Source organism: Babylonia areolata, chromosome 15 (genome assembly GCF_041734735.1).
Source record: "Babylonia areolata isolate BAREFJ2019XMU chromosome 15, ASM4173473v1, whole genome shotgun sequence".
Taxonomy (NCBI): Eukaryota; Metazoa; Mollusca; class Gastropoda; order Neogastropoda; family Buccinidae; genus Babylonia; species Babylonia areolata.
The window spans coordinates 9150043-9173556 of NC_134890.1; the positions used below are offsets into that span (position 1 = coordinate 9150043).

The 23514-nt window shown below is 44.7% G+C and overlaps 2 protein-coding genes across 3 annotated transcripts in view; one reads left to right on the forward strand and one right to left on the reverse strand.

Moving 5' to 3' along the window:
- Window positions 1-768: 768 nt before the first annotated feature.
- On the reverse strand, window positions 769-22853 carry LOC143290412 (arylsulfatase B-like). Of its 2 annotated transcripts, XR_013056390.1 has the most exons (10): window positions 22805-22853; window positions 21466-21571; window positions 20241-20397; window positions 19386-19498; window positions 17727-17837; window positions 17042-17167; window positions 8360-8489; window positions 7876-8029; window positions 949-6346; window positions 769-913 (listed from the first exon to the last, which is right to left on the reverse strand). XR_013056390.1 is itself a non-coding variant. In XM_076599826.1 (9 exons), exons 1-9 carry the CDS (start codon window positions 22846-22848, stop codon window positions 5608-5610), a joined length of 1680 nt encoding a protein of 559 aa, XP_076455941.1. In that variant the 5' UTR covers window positions 22849-22853; the 3' UTR covers window positions 920-5607. The 2 variants fall into 2 exon arrangements, 1 of the variants encoding a protein (XP_076455941.1); XM_076599826.1 differs by lacking the exon at window positions 769-913 and having other exon boundaries at window positions 920-6346.
- Window positions 22854-23078: 225 nt separating this feature from the next.
- Window positions 23079-23514, forward strand: part of LOC143290410 (protein timeless homolog) — a 79496-nt gene continuing 79060 nt past the window's right edge. The window contains exon 1 of the mRNA XM_076599824.1: window positions 23079-23181. The gene's annotated coding sequence lies outside the window, so the exon portion shown is untranslated. The remainder of the gene's footprint in view (window positions 23182-23514) is intronic.

Below are 23514 nucleotides of genomic sequence, written 5' to 3' on the forward strand. Positions count from 1 at the left end.
CTTCTTCTGCGTTCACTCGTATGCACACGAGTGGGCTTTTACGTGTATGACCGTTTTTACCCCGCCATGTAGGCAGCCATACTCCGTTTTCGGGGGTGTGCATGCTGGGTATGTTCTTGTTTCCATAAACCACCGAACGCTGACATGGATTACAGGATCTTTAACGTGCGTATTTGATCTTCTGCATTCATATACACACGAAGGGGGTTCAGGCACTAGCAGGTCTGCACATATGTTGACCTGGGAGATCGTAAAAATCTCCACCCTTTACCCACCAGGCACCGTCAGCGTGATTCGAACCTGGGACCCTTGGATTGAAAGTCCAACGCTTTAACCACTCGGCTATTGCGCCCGTCAGTGGATCTGAATTCACTGGCAGTAAAAGGCTATGGGACCTATCACCTTTTACTCTGAACTTACTTCAGAGTGGAATTTTATTTGGATGCTGTAGAATACATAATATAAGGGTAGGCTTGAAGAAATAAACCAGTGAGTGAGTTTTTCAGATAACATCCGACTGGAATTTCCACATTTCAGAAAATATGTTAGCAAGACAAAGAGCTAGTAACAGTGTGTCACTTAGCAAAATGGAAGAAATATAAAAGAGGCATTGGATTTTTAAGATGTATTTGGGTGGTGATTGGCAGTGCTTGTCATAAGGTTAGTGAAAGGAGACAAGAATGAATACAAATTCGGCCACATTTATTTAAAACACAAATGAACATAAATCAAGCACTCAAGTGTTTATTAGATTCAAGATGTAAAAAAAAAAAAAAAAAAAAAAAAAAAAAGGTACTACACTATGTTAAACAAGAGCAATTTCCTGAACACTGCAGAAAAACCCAACCCAACACATACACAGCATTACACACTTTTATAAAGTGATTGACTGATATGGATTGTTATATAGTGCCTGATGATTGATTGATATGGATTTTTATATAGTGCCTGATGATTGATTGATATGGATTGTTATATAGTGCCTGACCCTGGTCAGAGACCAGTCTCAAAGAGTGTTATGAACATGGAGTCATTTGCACAACATACTGCCTACCTGGGTAGAGCTAACTGAGATCTGCCTTTAGTCGCACATCATTTGTTTCCTGTGTCATTCAGTCAGGCTCTAGTCATGCATGTGCACACACACTAACACACACATATATTAGAGTGGACTTTACTATAAAATTTTGCCAGGTATAATTCTCTTATTGTCAATGGTTCTTTTACATGCATTAACTGCATGCTACATATGGGACCTCTGTCTATTGTCTCATCTGAGTACTAGCGTCCAGACCACCACTCAAGGTCTATTGGAGGGGGAGGAGAAAATGCTGACAAGTGTGGGATTCGATTTCTTAAGCTCATTTTCTCTCACTTCCAAGGTGTAACCACAAGGCCACCTCTCCACTATTCACTCACCAGTCACTGTTGATCACCGTACCACAAGACCCAAAACTAATGGCCAGTTCTCCATCACTGCAGATCATCAGAAAATTTGCTGGAAGTTGTGACAACTTCTTTTTAACATTTGAGAACATGGTGATAGATTCCCTCTTTGTTTGGAAGTATGAAAAATGCTCAAAATCTATTAAAAAAAAAAAATCATCAGCTTCTGGGAATGGATGAAAGAAACAGAATTCTTTTTACAAAGAATGCAATCTTCCTATCTTTTGTCATGGAGAATGCAAGAAGTCATGACCTCTCCTGAAATCAACGTATGTCATCTTCGGCAGTCTCTGTACATGCCCACAAGTGTTGTCTGCAGTACATGGTTATCATTCATCAGCAACGAAAGAGTCAGTTCCTGAATATAATGATGATGATAATAATAATGTACATTTATATAGTGCCCTTTTTTTCTAAGACGGTAGGGCACTTTACATGAAAGAAACAGTTACAAATTACAGAAATCATTTATGACCACTCTTTCTCAACCCTCCCTTCAGAAGGTAACAGTCAGAGGAAGAGTGGAGAGTTCTTGAGGGAGTGTTAGCACTGATAATTAGAAAATTAGGTCCTGTTGTGTGGAAAGCAGAATAGCAGAGATATGCAACTTTGTATTCAATTCTCGCTTCAATGGGGAGCCAATGTAGAGTACGAAGGTGGAGATACTGCGAGTCAGACATGCATGATAAACAGTGAAAGTGTCTTTGGTGACCTCTGCTGCTTATAATAAAGACTACCACAACACATCATCACCCTCCACAAAATGAAACACGAGTATAAAATAGTTACATTTTTTTACATGCAGAAAAAGGACTAATAGCACTAATACTCTTGTTAAATTACACACTGTTATGCTCCTACCCCCTCTACAAAGAACACACAAATATTCAAGTATGCATGTAGATACACATACACATGGACATTCTTTCACATCAAATGTTAGTTGAAAATATGGAGACGGCACATGGCATACAAGTGATTAGTTACATGTTGTTGTTTTTTAGCAAGGGGTATCTTTTGGCAATGGCCTGAGAGCAGTAACTGGAAGGAAGAATTACACGGGGGTGTGACATCTGTAAGATTTCAGTTGCTTCATGTTTTACTGCAAGGTGGTAGAGCTACCAACCTGTTGTTGTGCAAACAGTGTTCACAACACATGCTGTTTTTCTCTTTGCACTCATGCTGCCATAGCAAGACACAATGTTAAAAGTAAGCTTTGCATACTCTCAATCATATTCGTATACAGAATGCAAGAATAATAACATCGTAGGATGGAAACTGTTTCATTTCAGACAAACCAAGTGCATTTCATGATTTTCACATGTTACTTCAATCAGGGGTGGAATGTTTTTTATCAGTGAAATTAAAGGTAAAATTCATGTTCACATCACTTCATGTTACTTCCATAAGGTGCAATAAAAAATGTATGTGCATGAAAGTAGAAAACATACATGCATTTGCACATTGCAATGAACTGTCTGTGCATATAAATACAAAACATGCATACATCTGCAAACAGAAATTAACTATGTGCAAAAATGTGCACTCATTTGTATACTGAAATAAACTTTAAGTGCATACAAGTACAAAACATGCATACATTTGCACACTGCAATAAACTATGTGCATAAAAGTACATGTGCATACATTTGCACATGCTGAAAATATTTGGGTATGACATTGGCAAGAAACGAGCCATAAACTAAAATCCCATTGTAAATTAATCAACTGCTGTGCCAGAGACAGCAAGCCCACTAACAATTATATTTCAAAAGGCATGTGGAAGAAAATTTAAAAAAAAAATTTAACAGGAAAAAAATTTGTGCTTCAAGAGGCAGATATTGTTCAGAGACAAATATCCCAGTTAAGACTTCAATTTGACAGAGAGTCTCGCTGACCACATAAGCCAAATCAAGGCTGAAAACATGCCATGCAACAAAGTACCAAAATAATACCACCTTGTACAAAAAAAGGAGTTCCTCCATATCAAGCATTCTATTCAAACTGGGGAAAAAAGGTGGAGAAGCAAGGCAGCTTCAGTCAACTTTATCTCCAAAGAAATCAACATGTGATTGCAGTGCTCATGCTCACATTTCAAAACATAACACATGCATTTAAAAAGACATGAATGAACATCCCTGCACACATTTTGCATACACACTTGCACAATATAACAAATATGTTGCTGAAGTTCAACATAGAAATACCAAGTTGTAAAAGAACACAAAAAAAGGGTTAAGGGAATAAGGCAGAAAGACATCAAACTACAACCGTAAAGTTACATTTTTACGGTAAACAAATGAATATCTCCACTAAAATTCAAACTCAGTGAAAAGCAAAAACAAACAAAAAAACATAAATTCAACACTACACATCATTTTGGCACAAACAACTTCTAAAAATAAGGAATTCTCATCTCCTCTCCTTCCTCTCTCCATCCACCCCTACCCCCTTTTCGCTCGTTTTAGGTGAGTTCAATCCATTACTGCATCCAGTTTGAATGTGTGAAACTGTGCACAGTTCTGTCTCCTTCTCCTTCTCCCTTAACTCTGTACAGAGTTATTGGGGTGTTGCTCTGAGGAAATGTAAGTGAATTTTTCTACGTATTCATTTGTATTCTATTGTATTATTCTTTTTTGACACAACCGATTTCTTTGTGTGAAATTCGGGCTGCTCTCCCCAAGGAGAACGCATCACTACACTGAGAGCGCCATCCATTTTTTTTTATGTATTTTTTCCTGCCTGCAGTTTTTTATGTTTTCCTATCGAAGCGATTTCTACAGAATTTTGCCAGGGACAACCCTTTTGTTGCTGTGGGTTCTTTTATGTGCGTGAAGTGCTTGCTGCACACAGGACCTTGGTTTATTATCTCATCCGAATGATTAGCATCCAGACCACCACTCAAGGTCTAGTGGAGGGAAAGAAAATACTGGTGACTCTACTGGGATTCGTACCAGTGTGCTCTGATTCTCTCGTTTCCTAGGTGGACGCGTTACCTCTTAGCCATCACTCGCTTTTGCCAGGGTTAGCTCTTTTGTTGCTGCAGGTTCTTTTATGTGCACAAAGTGCATGCTTCACACAGGTCCTCGGATGAAAATCCAAATGAATATTACTATTAAATTGTTTCGTTCTGATCCGTAAGCACAAAGGTGCTGCATCCAACCAGACTGAAGGCACACAGTGAAGTCAGGAAAGCAGGGTGAAAAATTGCAACATGCCATATCACCAACTACAGTTTTTCCTGCCAAGCAGTTACACAGTCTGAACTCCACCATTTTCAGTGACGAAGACAAAGAAACGAGGACAACAAGGAGGCAGGGGAAGGCGGGGGCAAAAATACAAAAATACTGCCAGGCAGGCACCCATGAAACTGTAAAGGCCAGAGTTTCTTGAGCCATCAGAAAGAATTAAGTATTTTCAGCCACTGAATACTGCATGAAAAATAAACACATAAGGACTAGGTGATCTGATTTGAAAGAATTAAGTATTTTCAGCCACTGAATACTGCATGAAAAATAAACATAAGGACTAGGTGATCTGATTTGCATCACTTTCCAACTGCTTCAGAGCTAGATTGCTTGTATTTAAAAAAAATCAAGGCAGTTGTCAAAACAATAAGAAGATAAAAAATAAATAAATAAAAATAAAACTGCACTGATGGCAGTAACTAAAAGAAGACATATTACTGTTATAATTTCATCTGGAAGTAAAAATCAAGGTAATGAAAATTCCCATGTGAAAGTACTGGAATGTTCTAGCCCAATTAATGAATGTTTTAAACCTTTTACAGCCAGAGAATACTTCATCGGTCAAGAACAGTAAATGTGCGGGTCATATGTCATAAACAATTATTTGTACACTCTGAAATGCATGTTGCATTGTAAAACTTTCATCACAGCAGTAAAAATACTTAAGTACATCAGCAAATATTTTCTGATTCTGGATACATATACAAGGAACCTGAATTATTGAAAACTGAAAGTTTTAAACTAGTATATGTCAGTGGCTTCTAACCATCTTCCTCAGCAAAACTGATTTTGCTCAGAGTGTGGTGAGAAACCACTAAAATGAACAAGTTCAAACTTTTGATTCTGATTGAGGAGGAAACTTTGTTGTACCCTGAGGAGTGGTTGCACATTTCAAGGACACAACACTAAAGGTCTACATCCATGGCTTCCAAACCCCGTCATGCTTGAAAGGGTTACCATTGGGGTCAATGGGTTTAATGTTGGGTTTTACCATGGTAGCACCGTACTGTGACAGACGTTTGAGCAGCACGTCGACCTGACCCCTGTTAAACGGAGCAATGTTGTAAAACTCGCAAGGGTCAGAAGGAATATGGAATAAACAAGGCTCCTGTTCTGGCTGGCAGTTGAAAGATGCATTCAACGGTTTCTTTCCGCAATGGACTTCGACAGGCGAGCCACTGTCCTGTCCCTTTGAAACGGCGCCATCTCTCTGGTAACCTGAACGAAGACTGTAGTCTGTGTTAAATTTCATCTCCGTGCTAAACTTCAAATCAGTTCCTTTACCAATGCTGTTTTGCTTGTCCCCCGTTAAGTGAGGAGGAGGGTACCAGCTGTTGTCGTTGTCGGAGATGTGCCCCACCACCAGCTTGTAGTCACCCACGCGGATGGCGGCAAAATGGTTGACAGGATCAATGTTGTGGAGAACGTCCCAGCGGACTTGGGGTCCATTGTTCTTCAGCATGTCGAGCATGTCGAAGCCGTCCTGCTGTGTGAGGGTGGAAGGGTCTCCCCCTGCGGCACGAAACAGGGTGGGCAGCCAGTCGGTGACGTGGAAGAGGTGCTCAGACACGTAGCCCTGCTCTCCCAGCAGGGGACTGTTGATGAAGCCCACCCCGCGCACCCCTCCCTCCCACATCGTGTTCTTCACCCCCCTGCAACAGGCCACACAGAGGCTCAACCCTCACTCAACACTTGCTTTGTTGTTGTCCATAGTTATACCAAGGTACAGAAATTCACCGTTCCACAAATGTGCAAACATCTTAATTAAAAGTAAATGAACTAAAAATCTTTTTTTTAAAAGAAAAGAATTAAATGTAAATGAACTAAAACTGAGTAAGTTACCCTAAGTTAAGAAAATATTACATTAAAATATAATCACACACACACACACACACACTCACACACACAAACCCACACACACACACACAAACCCACACACACAGACACACACACACTCACACAACCCCCCCCTCCCCTCCCCCCCACACACAGACACACACACCCTCGTCTCCTCCCATCTCAAACCCACAAACTCATCCACCTCCATCCCACCCCTCCACTCTGAGAACCCCCCTTTCCACCTCCCCTCCACTCTCATTACACTTGCTTCCAATGCAATGATTAAGATTCTAAAGACAATACTCACATTAACATTATAATCACGTGAACACTCCCAACCCCAACTCCATCCACCCACACACGGGCACACCATTACTTCAAACACTTAGCGCTGTCAGCGTGGATGAATGCAGTTCTGAAACACTCCCAAGACTATGCTTTTCTCTCTAAATCAGGAAAGTTGACAAAAATTTGCTCCTTCCTATCTCTATCACTGCCCTCATCTGTACAACCTATCTTGCTTGACTATATGATCAGCTCAACATCCATTCTGTTTCTGCATTTCCAGATTCAAATACTCCACAGTCAGTTGCCGCTCTTTCTTTGCTTCTCGACATTGCACTTGGAATAAGCTCCCTCTTTCGCTTTGTCAGATCTCTGCACTCAACTCTTTCAAGTCTACCCTTAAAGCCTACCTCTTTCCAAAATGTTAATTGCTAAGAAGATGACCTATGAGGCTAGATGAAAGGGCATTTCAAATATGAAAACCAGCCTCAATATTTCAATGACATGAGAGTCCAGCTTACATGGTATTTTAAATAAAACAGCCAGCTTCACAAGACTGGTAACATGAAAGACCATTTGCAGGAACTCTGAATAAAATGCCTCCAAATATGAGTGATTTCGGAAAATCACAGAAAAGGTGCAGTGGATAAAACAAGCCAGAGAGCATATACTTCTGAGAACATCAAACCATTACCTGCATTGCTCAATTACCCCAGAATAAATCTTCCTTGCCTTTGTACAGTAGGATAGTAAGATTGGGTGACTTCTGAAAACACAACCAAGATCAAGTCACACTGATCTATTGTTGTTTTTTTCAAGATATCACACAGACTGCCCTTTTTGTCCTAGTGGTGAAGAATTATAATCATAAAAATTCCACGGATCCAAACACAAATCCAAAATCAGAATGACTGGTCCTTTGCCCACAGGTGACATTTCCACAAAATTTCTGGAAAGTGTTCACAATTTTGAGCAAAATCTTGCTGACGGACACAGCAAAGAAATAAGAAAAAAAATGTAACCTTGACAGAGGAAATAAACTCAACATGACAATGACCTGAGAGGCCAGTTGCAGGCAGCGTTGCCATCGTAACCGTTGGTGGGTCCGCCGTTGTCTGTGGTGAAGACGATGATGGTGTTGTTCAGAATTCCCTTGTCCCGCAGGGCGTCCACAACCTGTCCCACTGAGTCGTCCAGTGCTGACACCATGCCTGTCAACAAGGGAAAGATTGTTCAGGCTCGTAATATATGTGTCTGTGACTTGACCTCACTTCATTTACCGTCATGAAACCCAACTTATCAAACACATGAAAACAGAAAGCTGGAGAAACTGTAGATCAGGAACATGCATGGGAGAAGAGGAGGGTGGGGGTGAGGGGTGGCTACTTTGGAAAGGGATAGGTTTTAAGGCCGGACTTGAAAGAGCTGAGTGTCAAGCAAAATAAACAAATGAAACTTTTTTTTTTTTAATGTAAGTACATTGTCAGTACAAATGCTGAGAGAGAAAAAAGATAAGGAGGGGACGCAGCAAGCCAACAAACCAGCAAATATTCGGCGATGGACATCCTGTATTTTGTTTGTGAAGCGGTCAGTGTATTTCTGGGGAACTTGCAGGGGATCTGGCATGTTGCCAGCATGCACTGCTTGGTGAGCCAGGTACAGAAAGAGAGGCTGCAAGCAAGCAAGCAAGCACACACACACACACACACACACACACACACACACACACACACACACACACACACACACACACTCACAAACACACAAACACACACAAACTCACACACACACACACACACACACACACACACACAATCAGAGCAAGTGAGACAACAATGTCTCTATAATCTATCAATCAAATATTTACCTTTATTTGCAAGATGACAAAGGAATTACGGAACAGTAACCATTCTGTGTCACTATTTGTCCAGTCTGGAAAACACCAACTTTTGAAGCTGATATCAATTACAACCAAAATGTCTGCAATATTTCTTTGCTCTTTCATTCTTTGCCAAACTGACAGTCTGACCAACACTGAACAGCTCACTGGTTAAATCACACAATATTTATTCAGATTTCAAAGTCACATCTTATCAGATTATATTTCGACTTCACTGTTGCACTGTACTCATGTACAATGGCTTTCTGGATAAGAAATCAATGTCTGAAACAATCATGTTCAAGATGTACTGGTGTCATTTTGCCTTCTGGGAAAAAATCTCCTATCTCTCTTTCTCCGGTTTAATGAATACTTTTTCATAATAATAAAAGATACTTATATAGCAGATTATCCAGAAATCTGCTCCAGGTGTTGTGCAAAAAGGAGGAGTTTGTATTATACTCCATGTTTGGTGTTAAATATACTTACCATGTCAAACTGATGCAAACTAGGCCTATTGGTTTGCTCTGCTTGGCCAAATTTCGCGCGGCTAACAGTGAAAAGATGGGCCCACCGCTCTCAGCCAATCAAACGCCTCTAAAAACTATAAGCGCTTAATCATTCCGTGGCCATGAACAAAAATGCCCCATGAGAACCACGGCGGAGACGCGGGGACGGACGGGCGGGCATTCGAGTTTGACATGGTAAGTATATTTAACACCAAACATGGAGTATAATACAAACTCCTCCTTTTGGTGTCATATACTGTACCATGTCAAACTGATGCAGAATTTAAAGCAAATGGAGGCGGGCAACGCCTACTGGTTCATATGGGGAGCCCTTGTAACTGAGACGGCAGTGTTAGCCGCGACAAAGGAAATCCCCTTGGAACCGTCAGCCCTGGTCATACGGAAATTCCTGAGGTAGAAGTTGATGAAGGGATTCTCAGACGGCCAGAAGGCTGCCTCCAAGACATGCTGCGTTGGCACTGAGTGCTGGAAGGCAGCCGAAGTAGCTATGGCCCGCACTTCGTGTGCCCTGGGATGAAGACAGCTGATATCCCTGTGTGCATGAGAGTAGGCTCTACGAATGACTTGGGAAACCTGGCGGGAAATGGTGCCTGCAGCGATGTCTTTCTTGTAATTCTCATTGAGGGAGATGAGCAGACCCCTCTGAGAAGAACGCCTATGGCGAGACCTATCCCAATAATATTTGAGACACCGAACAGGACAGGTGCCTATCCTCATCATCTTGGGCAAGAATATCAGACAAAGGTCTGACCCTCGGAGAGGGGGAAGGAACCTCAGGGTCTTGGTTCTTAGCCAGAAACTCTGGAAGGAAACGAATAGTGATGGAACCATCTCTGTGGAAGGCCAGATCTTGTGGCATTTCACTAAGCCCGTGCAGCTCACTTCTACGACTGCCTGTGGCCAGCCACAGAAGGAAAGTGGTCTTGAGGGTGAGGATGTCAACAGGAATAGTCCCGAATGGTAGGAAGGGCTGTTTTCGAATGAAATCCAGCACCAGGAACAAGTCCCAGAGGGGCACTCTTCTGGGGTCTCTAGCTTCCTTCAGAGGGGCACCCCTAGCCACCTCTCTGAGCAGGCAATCCACTTCAAAGGCGGAACCACCTAGCTGTTTGCATTGTGGTACAGAAGGCAGACCTGTACCCTCGCACAGAACTAGCAGACAGGATGAACCGAGGAGCAGAGAGCCAGAAAGTTGGCCAGCTGCATGCTCGTAAGGTTCGTAGGGGTAATGCCCTGAGCTGTACACCACCGCAACCATATCTTCCAGCGAAAGTCATACAAAGTCTCCATTCCCTGCCTCCTTGCTCTGGTGACTATGGAGAGGAGGTCAGAGGAGGCAGACCCCTGGGTCAGCACAGCCGACACAGAGGCCGACCGAGGGGTCGAGGACTTCAATGGTGATGCTGACAGTTCCGACCGCACAGCAGCCATGCGTGCTGGTGGAGCAGTTGAGGATTGGAATGCGGAGTGCCCGAGTGAGGCTGCCTCAGCAGATGAGATTTGGTTTCAAGTTCCAGGGGTGGGAACATGTGTCAGGGACTGAAGGTCCGGAAACCAGGTCTGGGCTGGCCATTTCGGCGCAATGAGGATCGGCTGCGGGTGTTCCAATCTGTCTTTCCGTATCACCTTGGACAGAATTGGAAAGGGAGGAAACGCGGAGGCAATCAGACTGCTCCAATCTAGAGAGAGAGCATCCACTGCCCACGCTTCTGGGTCGGCAACCGAAGACACGGAAGTGGGAAGTCTCTTGTTGAACAAGGTCCACCATCGGCCGAAACCACTGTTCCCACACCCCCTGAAGGCTGTCCTTGTCCAGGGTGCACTTTGTGCGCATGACACTCTTGGGCCTGCTAAGAGCATCTGCCAAGAAGTTGGTTTTTCCTGCTCAGTGTCTCGCTGAAAGTGCAATGCCCTTGCTGTGGCACCAAACGGAGGAGAGCCTCAGTCCGCATTGAGAGGTCTGCCGAGTGCGCTCCCCCCATTTGTTCACATAACATGCGACCGTCGTCTTGTCCGTGAACAAGCGGATGGTCTTGCCAGTGGCCTCCCCCATGAAGTGCAGGAGAGTCCTGCGAACTGCCTCCAGTTCCAGAACATTGATGTGGCATAGGCGCTCCTCCGGGGACCAAGTCCCTGCTGCATAGAGTGAGTCCATGTGGGCTCCCCAGCCCAGGGAGGAGGCGTCTGTGAAGAGTGCCACCTGAAGAGTAGGTGGGGCTAAGGGCACCCCCTGTGTCCAAAGGGGGTGATTAACCACTCTGATGTCACCTCGAGGAACCACTCGCCCAGACATATCTGGGTATCCCATGGCTGAGTGCTCTGGGACTGGCGTAACCTCAGTACCCTCTGGAGAGGGCGCTTGAGAACCCTGTCCAGGGGAATGAGAGGTGCCGTGGACTCCATCATGACCAAGAGGGAAGAAAGTGTCTGCGCTGTATCTTGGGAGGAGTGGCGCCAGTGGCTGAGGAGGCCTGCCAGACGGTACCAGTGATCTGGCGCCAGAGAGACTATCATAGACCGCATGTCGAATCTCATCCCTAAGAAGTCGAAGGACTGACATGGGGACAGATCGCATATCTGCTGGTCCATGAGGAAGCCCAGTTGGGAGCAAAGGTCTAGAAGTCTGGCCGTATGACTCAGGCACCGGGCCTGCGACTGGGCCAGGATAAGCAAGTCGTCCAGGTACACACAGAGACAAATGGATTCCGAGCGGACGATGGACACCAATTCCCGCACCACCTTGGTAGACAGGAAAGGGGCAAGGGACAGACCAAATGGGAGGGCCGGGAACTGGATCCCCTTGTCCCTCCACACGAACCTCAGGTACCGACGGGATGCCGAATGGATGAGTATATGAAAATAAGCATCTTCCAGATCGATAGAGGTAGGCCAATCACCTTGTTGGATGGTCTCCCGAATCTGTGCCTGTGTGTCCATCTTGAGTTTGATTTTGGGGAGGAATTTGTTGAGGGGGGACAAGTCCAAAACTGGTCTCCACCCTCCCGAGACCTTTGGAATCACCAACAACCAGCCGTAAAAACCGGGGCCCGGGTCCGAGAGTTGAGATATAGCCCCATGAGGAGTGGGTGCGATATCTCTTTTTCTAGGACGTTCTCCTGCTCCGTTGAGCTGGGCACCTAAGGAGGAAGAGTGGATCTTTAGAGGGGGGAGATCCTCCACCCAAGACAGCATGTACCCCGACTCTAGCACCGACATAATCCCGTCGTTGAGTCCCAGAGCACACCACTGATGTGCATGCCGGGACAAGTTTCCTACTTGGAGGGGCTGAACGACTGGCGGTGCTGAATCGGGGCCCAGTCATTGGGGGTGCTGCCTTCTGGCCTTGGGCATGGCCGGTCGGCTTGGACAGACCTAAGGTGGTTTATTCCTCTGCCACTGATTCGGCACACGCTGCCTTGACAGGCGGCGTGGTATATGGAGGGGCCCTGGTGGCCAGTCTCTTCAATGGCATAGAACCCTGGAGCCCATGAGAGGTGTGGGCCAAATATGAGGCCACCTCCCTGTTTGTCTCTGCCCTGTGGCTGACAAAATGGAGCGGGAACTGGCCGAAGAGGGAGTGCTGCTGTGCTGGGATGGACCGCAGGGCAGCCCTCTCCTCCACAGGAATGTTAGAGAGGCTGAAAATGGCATCACGCCGCGCTAGCACAGTATTGAAGTGAAGGCTGGTAGCTGTGTCTGCAGCTGCCGTGAGACCAGATGCTACCCTATTGCCAAAAGCGTGTAACCTCTGGTCGGTGAAGAGGCCCGGCGGGACAGAGGAAGGAGACCCCTTGTCCTGATTAACTGGACACTGTTCGCACAGGTCACTGGCCCTGTGAAGGAACGTGTCGAAGGTGTACGCCGTGGAAACCTCGAGGGGGCAGCGGCGGGCCAATTTGTCCCACTCTGCTAACGTTTTAAAGGATAGGTTAGCTGAAGTGGGGAAGGTGGTGCGCTGTGAGACCAACATCCTGTCCTGTGCGGAGGGCTCTGCTCCGCTGTAGGCAGGGTGGTCCTGCGTGTACCAGGACCACAACCCTCCCTTGTAGGAATCTTTAAGAAACTTTCCCGGGGAAAAGGCGCCCGGGGCAGAGAGGGACTCCCTGCCTAGAGGAGGGATGGAAGCAGCACCCCTGACAGTGCGGGCTGACTTAATAAGCCATACCTGCACCATTTCTGGCACTCTGAGTTGCCTTGTGGTTCTGGAGTTAGAGTCACATGGCGTAAGGAGGGTCAAAGGTAACAAAGTAGCCTGAGGGACTGCTTCGGCATACGTGGCCCTATTGGGGAGGGTCAGTTCGAGCTCGGCAAAGTCCGGGTTTGGTTCAGGCTGGTCCCTAGGGAGGCACGGGCACAATCTGTCCCCCCTGGGATGTGGGCGAAGAGTGCTCATCTGCTTGTTCGTCCTCATCCGAAGACAGGGGCTCCCACTCTTGTTCGCAGTCCATCCCCTGCTGGGTGCCATCCCAAGTGGATGTACCCACTGGGGCGTCCTGTGAGCTGTGGTCAGCCCATCGGGATGAGCTGGGACGATCCCGAGCCGGGACCATGGCCGCCACTGTTATGTCCTTGACACCTGAAGCGGGTGGGGAGCGTGTGGACCGTAGGTCCAACCATGCTTGGGATGGTGGGTGCCACACCTTTTCAGAGAGGGCGTCCCTGGATGCAAGAGTGACCCACGAGTGCTGTGTGGGGACAAACACCCACTCATCTCACTGTAGGACCGAGGGCTGGGCAGGTGGGGACTGCCGGCTCCGCCGGGCCGAGTAGGGCCCCTGAGCAGCCGTCGGTCCTGACAAGGAGGCCGTTGTGACCGTGGTGGTCACCTGTGGGTTGACAGAGGCCCGATTTGTGGACAGAGTGGCAATATTGGTCGAGGAACTCGACCTGACCGACAAGAAGTCGATCCCACTTGTCGGGGCTGTGTGTGTCACCCTGTGAGATGTGCTGGGTTGGGTCCGGTGGGGAGCGGACAAGGGGCTGGCCCTTGGTGCTCCCGGCAACCCAGTGTGCATCCTAGATGCGCCCCAGTACGGGTAGAATGGGGGTAACTACCCGTGGGCACCAGCCATACTGTGACCCAAACCCCAAGGGTCACTGGTGCATTGACCTCCATGAAGGGAACAACCTAGCCAAGTCGGAGGGAGGTCAGGTCCGACTTGGGTGTCAGTCCCGCCCGAAGACGAGCGGGCTGACTGCCCGGAACCGCCTGACACGCACGGGCCTCCCCCAGCAGGGGAGACCGGCCGGATAGCGGGAAGACCTGCAGAGCAGGTTGCCACGCGCCCCGAATCCCCTCCCGTGGGGAGACTGGGGTGGCTTGGCCCGGGGTGGGCAAAGTAGAGATCCCCCCCCGGAACCAAATTTTTCTCCCCCCCCAAAAGGAGGTGGGGGAGGGGGGTCGACAGAGAAGGGAGGAGGGGGAACAACAATGGGGCACGTGAGGGCCGTCTCCGAGTGGGGACCCGGGTAATGGCCGGGCGCGGCCTCCCCTCGGGAGTCCGCGCCTAGCTGCGAGTCCCCACAGCACGGAGATGACTTGCCATTCCCCCCTCTCCCTGCCTCGCGCTGGGACACCTCGGGAGGCGACGCTCGTACCTCTTTCCCCCCGGTCCCCTTCATGACCGTTTTACTGGTACGAACGTCGCCTCCGCGATCAGCGTCTAACGACGCATCGCCGCGGTCCGTATCGGGAGGAATCATGAGCTCCGGGCCTGGGAGAGTCTCTTACCGAGTCTCAATCCCAGCATCATGATTCCCTGCCTTCGTGGTATGGCACACGAGGCATGGAACCCGCGCTTAGGCACCCAGCGAAAATCCGACCCCCAACAGAGAAAGGAAAGACAGGATCGACTTAGAGGCAGAAAAAATCGAACGAATCGAGGGTGCCGAGTCGAATCGAGTACACAGAATGTAAGAATACAATAAACACAAGCCGCATGCAACAAAATAAGGCCAAAAGGATACGCTGAACAGCCGAAAAAAGCGTAAGACGAGACAGAGCGTAAACCTGACAAGATGGCGTGGAGAGCCTTGGCCAAAGGAAATGATTAAGCGCTTATAGTTTTTAGAGGCGTTTGATTGGCTGAGAGCGGTGGGCCCATCTTTTCACTGTTAGCCGCGCGAAATTTGGCCAAGCAGAGCAAACCAATAGGCCTAGTTTGCATCAGTTTGACATGGTACAGTATATGACACCAAAAACATGGTTTTGTACATAACAAATTACTTCAATGTTACATTTGCACACTAAATGTAATTACCAAACTATACACACACACATATAAGCACAATGCATACATGCATTTAAACATACATTCAAACATACACATGTACATAACAGGCCCCTTCGACATGCATGCACTCACACAAAGACACACACACACACACACACTAACATACGAACACATATATGCGCATACACACACAAACACACATTCGTACACATACATGCTCATGTGTACACATGCACATGTAAACACACATAGTTCAGCACAACACATGCACAGGAGTATTTCTCATTTGGGTGGACCTGCCACAATGTTACCTATCACTCATGAGACAGATTTGAAAGAGGTGAGGGAGTCAGAATGTTGGAGGTTATCAGGGAGTCCATTCCATGTCTTTGTGGATTGAAAAGAAAATGATCTGTGCCTGTATGTCTTTCCCCAACCGAAGTCAGGTACCCATTCACATGTGGAAGCAATGAGGAAAATTACAGAAAAAGTGCCTTTCCCCTGGACACAACACCATGCTGGAACCAGGCCTTGAACTCTGATCATTTGTGAACACTGGATCAGAAGTCTACTGCCCGACTTATTCGGCCATGGTGCCCCATGTGGACGTTTCCATCAAACTGCACACAGGTGTGAATGAAAACAGAAGATCACTGTTCCAGGGAGAAACTTACCATAGCAGTCAGCAAGTCTCAAGTATTCATGAAGGTCAGATGTCAACATGATACCTTTCGACTGATTCTGCTGAATGTTATTTTGCATGGAAAGGCGCTACATAAACTGGATTATTATTATTTCTATAATAATCATCATTATCATTATTATTATTACTGTGAATGTTTGAAAGTAAACGTGTTCTCCACATGTTTTTCCTGGAATGATAATGTCCCTTTGCCTGCTTCTTATTTAGCATCTTAATCTTGGATCAGTTTTCAGTTTCATCTTTTAATCCTTTAGTTTCAGTTTCAGGGAAGCTCTCACAGTACTGATATGGCTCTGTGTGGTCGGCTGGGCTTTACACAACAAAGAAAGACCTCACAGTATGCAGAATAGTCCATGACTGAAAGACGGGTGGATTCCTCGCCTGTCCACCACATGCCTAATGCACTGGACAGGCTATGGGAGCCCACCCATTGCTGAATGTTTGTACATTTCTGATGAATAAACAGAATGTATGCTTCTATCTCATTTGATTTTCCATAACATTTCTATCATGGCAATAACTGCTTCTTTTTCTTCTTCTTCCTCGCCTTCTCACAGTGTCCCGCATGTCTGATGAATGACGATATCCTCTGGTAATAACTGCTGAAAATGGAAATTAATCAGTAACTCCTAAAATTTGTTGTCAGTTGAAAAAAAGAGGGAAAAGGTCTTGACTCAGTGTTTTATTTTGCTTTTTGTTTAGAGTGCTCTCAGAATGTTTTACACTGTTCCTGTTCAGTCAATGTCAGAATATGTGTGACTGTGAGACAAAGAACCCGCCAGCACACTTTATTTCTTTATTACTGTTTGGAATTATGCAACAGGAATCCCCCTCCACATAAAAACAAGCAAAAAAAAACAAAAAAAAAAGGACCATACCTCAGAAGGATCGTGAGAAGAGATGATGCTCACAGCTTCTTGAGTGTACATTTCTGTCGAGAAGTTTCCGTTCAGATCCCACAGTGTTTCACCATTACGGTGCATGTCCAGTCCGTAGAACCCACTCTACAAACAATCACTTGAAAATAATAATGATATTAATCATGTTCATTTACAGAGTGCTTGCCCTGTGGCTCTCAGCGCATTTAACAAAACATGTCGTATAAAAAGGGCACAAGTATATGATAATAAAAAAGTCACGATATAACTTTACAAGCTCGGTAAAAATATTTTTGTGTGTATGTGTGTGTGTGTATCATCACTCATGACTCACACACCTCTCCCACCTCACTCCCAACCCAACAACACACTTACACAAAGATGACCTGGGATGGGATAAGAAAGACCTATAAAAAGTATAATTTGAAATATTGTTTCAATAAATATGTTTTCAGATTACGTTCCATCAATGTATCATTAGTAATTCACAGAAAATTCATCACATTGTTTAATGCTAGTGTCTCCATCTAAAAAAAATCACAATTCTCACATTCACAAGCAAACACACACACACGTTCAGAATCTGAAATATAAAAAAAAACCTCCCCTCTGTTCCCCACTCCCCCAGAAAGACGATACATACACATACATTGTGTCAGTTTTGGAATGACAAAGCTATACCTACATCCTGAGCTTCATGGTCAAAGTAGTCCTCGTGGCCCGTGTAGTAACCAAAGTGGGTCTCAAAGCCACGGTTGGTGGGAAGGTAGGGGTCAGCAAAGAAGCCCAGGTGCCACTAGGAGCCACACACATCACACACCTGTTGAGTCACCCATTCCTCCAGGTGTTTTTTTTCTTTTTTTCTTTTATAATCATTCATTTAAATCTTTATGTGTGTGTGTGTGTGTGTGTGTGTGTGTGTGTGTGTGTGTGTGTGTGTGTGTGTGTCACTGAGAAAATATCACTGTTTAAGTTTCACACATACACACACACGCACACATAGAAACACTCTTTTTTTTTTATTTCCCCCCCTTTTTTTTCCCTTTTTAAAAATTTCAGTTCCTCTCTCTCTCTCTCTCTCTCTCTCACTCACACACAAATGTGCAGGCTTACATGCAGTTATTCCTTAACTCTCTCCGGACGAAGGAATGCTCACGCATTCCTACACAAAACGTATTCGGATTCAGACATAGGAATGGAATAGCATTCTCCGAAAATAAATTCCATCATGCGCTGTACACATGATTTTGTGATTAGCCAAGCAGAGTGTGCTATTCTGGGTCACTCCACAATTGAACAGTATGACTGGTCAGCCTGGGATGTGTGGCCCGTCTGGCACACACGCTGACAAAGTCACTGACCGGTCGTCTGCTCGCGTGCCAGCCTGTTAGCAAAGCGGGCTCTTCTCAGAATGTTGTGAAGCAAACAAGGCAGTGACGGCAACGTTTTAGGGTTGCCAAAGTACTTGAAATGCTACAAACTGAAGGGTCGGACATTGAAGAGGTGGATGATGACGAAGAAGAAAGCAAATTTAATGCAGAAAGCGAGCATGGGTATGGTGATTTGGGGTGAAAAATTGGCAGTATTTTCTACATATGGCAAAACTGTAAAAATAAGATGAGAAATTTATTTATTTTTTATATGTAATAGCTCAACACGTAATAAACCAGTTCTGAGTTTCATTTTCTTACACAGTATTTTGTATTTTTTGTAATTTTTTTCCAAACCCTTACAAATCTGTCTGTGGGGAAAAGCAAGGGAGAAAACTTGTCGTCCCGAGTGAGCTAACCACCCTCTCTCTCCTACCCCTTTTTTCACAGTCCATATCACATAAAATGGAAAGAAGTAAAACTGAAGACTATTACCACTTCTACCATCACTACTTCTCCTTCTACTACCACACACACACACACACACACACACACACACACACACACACACACAGAGAGAGCCAACCGAAGGTTAATAATACACTGCACAAGTGAATCAAATCAATTTAAAACCTTCTATAGAGCAGTGTGGAGTAGTTTCAATTCAAAGACTGAAGAACAAGATTTTGCAGTAGATTAAAAGGTTTGAAGCAAAACACCCCCAGGCTTCACGAAAAGTTACGGACAGCCTTTCTTCACTAATGTCCATCAAAGATGGATACAGCAAATCATTTTATTTTGGGTTGACATTTGAGTAAATAAACTTAGGACAACACCAAGAAAACTCAAGCACAGTCACTAGCTGAACAATGTCGCCCCCTGAATTTCAAAATCAGAGAAACACAGACTGGTCAGTTCAAATGGTCTTTCATTTTCTGTGAAGTGTGTATTTCAAAGCAGCAGGTGCAGCATACCTTTCCCACGATGTGTCGTCTGTAGCCTAGCGTCTGCAGGTGCTGAGCCATGGTCGTTTCGTTCAGAGGTAAACCGTAAGGTGTGGCACCTCCTATCACTCCCACCTGCATACCTGCTCAACAATTTATAATTCTGCAACCTTTTTTCTTCTTCACTTCTTGACCTTTTTTTTTCTCATACACAAATGCAAAAGTGTGCACATGCTGGTTACAAGATTACATTAATGTATATATCATACGTAAGTTTCCAAACATGTAAGCACAAGCACATACAATGGTGACGGAGTATGCATGTCATGTAATACATACACATAAAATGAGTGCATATGTGTGTGTGTGTGTGAGAGAGAGAGAGTGTGTGTGTGTGTGAGAGAGACACACAGACAGAGAGAGAGAGAGAGAGAGAGAGAGAGAGTGTGTGTATGTGTGTGAGAGAGAGAGAGAAGGAGAAGAAGAAGAAAATTTCAGTTTCTCAAGGAGGCGTCACTGTATTCAGACAAATCCACATACCCAACACCACGTCTGCTAGGCAGTTGCCAGAACACAACCCAATGAATTTTTCAGGCCTTGAGTGCATGCATATAGATTTGTGTACCTATCAGAGTGGATTTCTTCGACATAATTTTACCAGATGACAATACTTATGTTGCCATGGGTTCTATGTCACTGTACCAAGTGTGCACAAAGGACCTAAGCTTATCATCTCCTCCAAAAGACTAAATGCTCAGTTTGATTTTCCAGTCAAACTTAGGAGAAAGGGTGAGACCCGGATTTGAACCTAAACTCTCATTGGCACTGTATCGGCAGATAAGCATCTTAACCATTCTGCCACCTTCAAAAAGTTGAGACACATACCAGTGTGGATTGGGTGTCTGCCCGTCATGATGGCACTGCGGGTCGGTGAACAGATGGGCGACACGTAATACTTGTTGAGGATGATACCACTGTAGGCAAGAGCATCAATGTTGGGCGTGCTGATCTCTGAGCCATGGAACCCCACATCTCCCCATCCCTGTTGTGTACAGAGGTAAACTTGCAGTCATTTCTGAGAAAATCTCTCTCTCTCTCTCTGCCTCTTTCTACACACACACACACACACACACACATATATATATATATATATATATATATATATATATATATATACAGATACACACATACATACAGACACACACTCACAAACATGTATACACATGCACAGTGATACACATTACAAGACATGCAGTCAAGAACACACACACACACACACACACACACACACATGCACAAAATCACAAGCACACACAATACAGTTTAATTTTTGTTTTCATTCAGGCAAACAGACAATTTTTATTATTAACATTTTAAACTCCATGAACTTTTTACTACAAGAATACATTTATTAACTGTACTATTATACATCAACTGTACTAAAAATTCATACACTGAAAAGCACACAGATTCAGCTGTCAACAAGTGAACAAATTATTGTTATGTTGTGCATGAGTTGTATTTTGTACTTCGCTATTGTTCCACTTAAAGACTATAACAAAAAATCTGAACAGGAAGGTTTACTAACAGCAGCTTTGGTGCATGCACTCTTCCTCAGAAAAGTTATATATTTTATGGTAGCATTGAAGCCGACAAAGAGACACACAAATTGATATAAATATTCATAAATACATGATACATTTTTTTTGCTGCCCCGCCATCTGTATCTTTTCAGTGGCATTACCCCCCACACACACACACACACACCCCCCACCCCCCCACTGTTCATTTTGAGTCTTCCATACACAGCCACACCTGGGTTATCTGTCACAGTCCTAGTGTCGGCAATCAATAGAGAACCATTGAGGTTAGGTCATCAGGAGGCCACACACCAGAGGAGACCATACACAGCTATGGAATCACTTGTGTTCAGTAGTGCCTTTTCTGATTGAACATACTTAGAACATCATCTACTAAGCCCCCTACTGATGACAATAATTGCTTTGTTATGGAGCCAGACTGAGTGATCATCTCTCACAAAGTGAAGGCAATACTTCCTTATTTGAGTTATAAAGATATTTCATTTTACAGCCAAACTGCTGCAGATTACCAAGTCATCAGCAATAATGAAGACAATGTGTGGACGTGAAGAGGAGGCCCTTGATGGTACTGTTGCAAAAGCCATCAAGAGAAACAGTCCCAGTAACAGATCCATTCTGAAATGAAATACAAATTGTACAGTGTAAACATGTCTATGTTTGCTTTGTCTCATCAACACAATGGGCAAAACATCTAAGGAATCTTGGTATAGTAACCATGATTTGGCAGAGAAGAAATTCTGACTGTTTAAGTACAATGCTAATACATTCCTAAACAGCTTTAAGAATGGAACTGGTTTTATTTTGCTGAAAACAGTGTCAAATACACATGATGATTTGCTTGTTTCATCAGTTCTTATCAATATCATTCTTTCTTTCTTCTTTCCCTTACACAACCAACATCGATTTGCCAATGACTCTGTCGTGGTTCATGCATGTTGGGTATTTTCGTGTCTCCATAACCCACTGAATACTGACATGGGTTACAGGATCTTTAACGTGTGTATTTGATCTTCTGTGAACACCGAAGGGAGTTCAGGCACTAGCAGGTCTTGTTGACCTGGGAGATCAGAGAAATCTCCATCCTTTACCCACCTGGTCCCGTTACTGAGATCTGAACCCGGGACCCTCAGATTGAAAGTCCAACACTTTAACCACTCAGCCACTGTGCCCATCAGCCAAGTGGTTTAAGCGTTGGACTTTCAATCTGCGGGTCCTGGGTTCAAATCTTGGTAACGGCACTTGGTGGGTAAAGGGTGGAGATTTTTCCGATCTCCCAGGACAACATATGTGCAGACCTGCTAATGCCTGAACCCCTTCATGTGTAAACGCAAACAGAAGATCAAATATACACGTTAAAGATCCTGTAATCCATGTCAGCGCTCCGTGGATTATGGAAACAAGAACATACCCAGCACGCACACCCCTCAAAACGGAGTATAGCTGCCTACGTGGCGGGGTAAAAACGGTCACGCACGTGAGCCTACTCGTGTACATTCGAGTGAACGTGGGAGTTGCTGCCCACGAACGTAGAAGAAACCACTCGGTTATTGCGCCCGTCATTCCTATGTTGTGGGTCTGTCAGACCCATTCTATGATTCTTGCTGGTAAAAAAACAACAACCTTATTGTTCACAGGTCATCAGAACTGATGGCACTGTGTTATCGTTTCAGATTCATGGGGCTTATCAGTGAACGCCCCCTGTGCTAAGCAACGCAATAATTGCACGGATCATATGAGCAAATAGTTAATTGAACTATGTAGTTCCGATCGTTAGTTCAGCTGGTGTTAACCTGAGTCGATGATTCAAGTGAATGAAACGAAACTATGGAGTGAATAAATGGTTCTTACTTTTTTGACTCGTCATCCGCACTTCCCACTTTGTTTACGGACATTCGTGGCGTTCGAGTAATTTCCCTTACTATCATCTTCTCACTGGGAAATTGTACAATACTTTTTTAGCTTTAATATTTATATTCACGCAGTGACCTTTGCGAGAGAAATGGCATCTTAATCCACAAGGACCTTGCTTAGATGTGTTTTGTTGTATATTACTCAATGTGAAAAAAAACGTGATGTAATTTGATAGACCCGGTAAAAAGATATGTTAAAGAAAAATAACTCTTGTCGTCTGCAATCTGCCGCCAAAAACAAGTGTCACGGAAATCCAGTGGCCCCATCAAGGGAAACAAGTTTTTCTGTTGTTCAAGTGAATAAAACAGCCACAGGTTACTGTTTATGTATTTTATCAAAAGCACTACTGTGAACGAGTTGATATTGTTTTCACAAATGCGTGGAGGCACTGTGACAATGAAGGGAGGAATTTTGTGTAATGTCCCGTCACACATATCGGTGATTGAAGACATTATTTTTGTTAATGTATTTATGAATACATTTGAGTATTATCGGTTAGAAGGGGTGGGAGATGTGAATGAATGGAGGGTTGGGGGAAACTGGGCAAATGAGGGTGAAATTTGAAGTGTGTCAATGACAGATTAAAACAATACAAAAAGAAAGATCATTATGTCTGATTTTGGTCTTTTAAGGGGTGTAGACAAAAC

Excerpts from the sequence above, each read along its gene's own strand:
- LOC143290412 (XM_076599826.1), bottom strand. The coding sequence starts at position 22,848 with ATGTCCGTAAACAAAGTGGGAAGTGCGGATGACGAGTCAAAAAA. Across the intron at positions 20,398-21,465 it reads TCATTATTGCTGATGACTTG|GGATGGGGAGATGTGGGGTT; the intron begins GTAATCTGCAGC and ends TGTACACAACAG. Across the intron at positions 17,838-19,385 it reads GACGACACATCGTGGGAAAG|TGGCACCTGGGCTTCTTTGC; the intron begins GTATGCTGCACC and ends TGTGGCTCCTAG.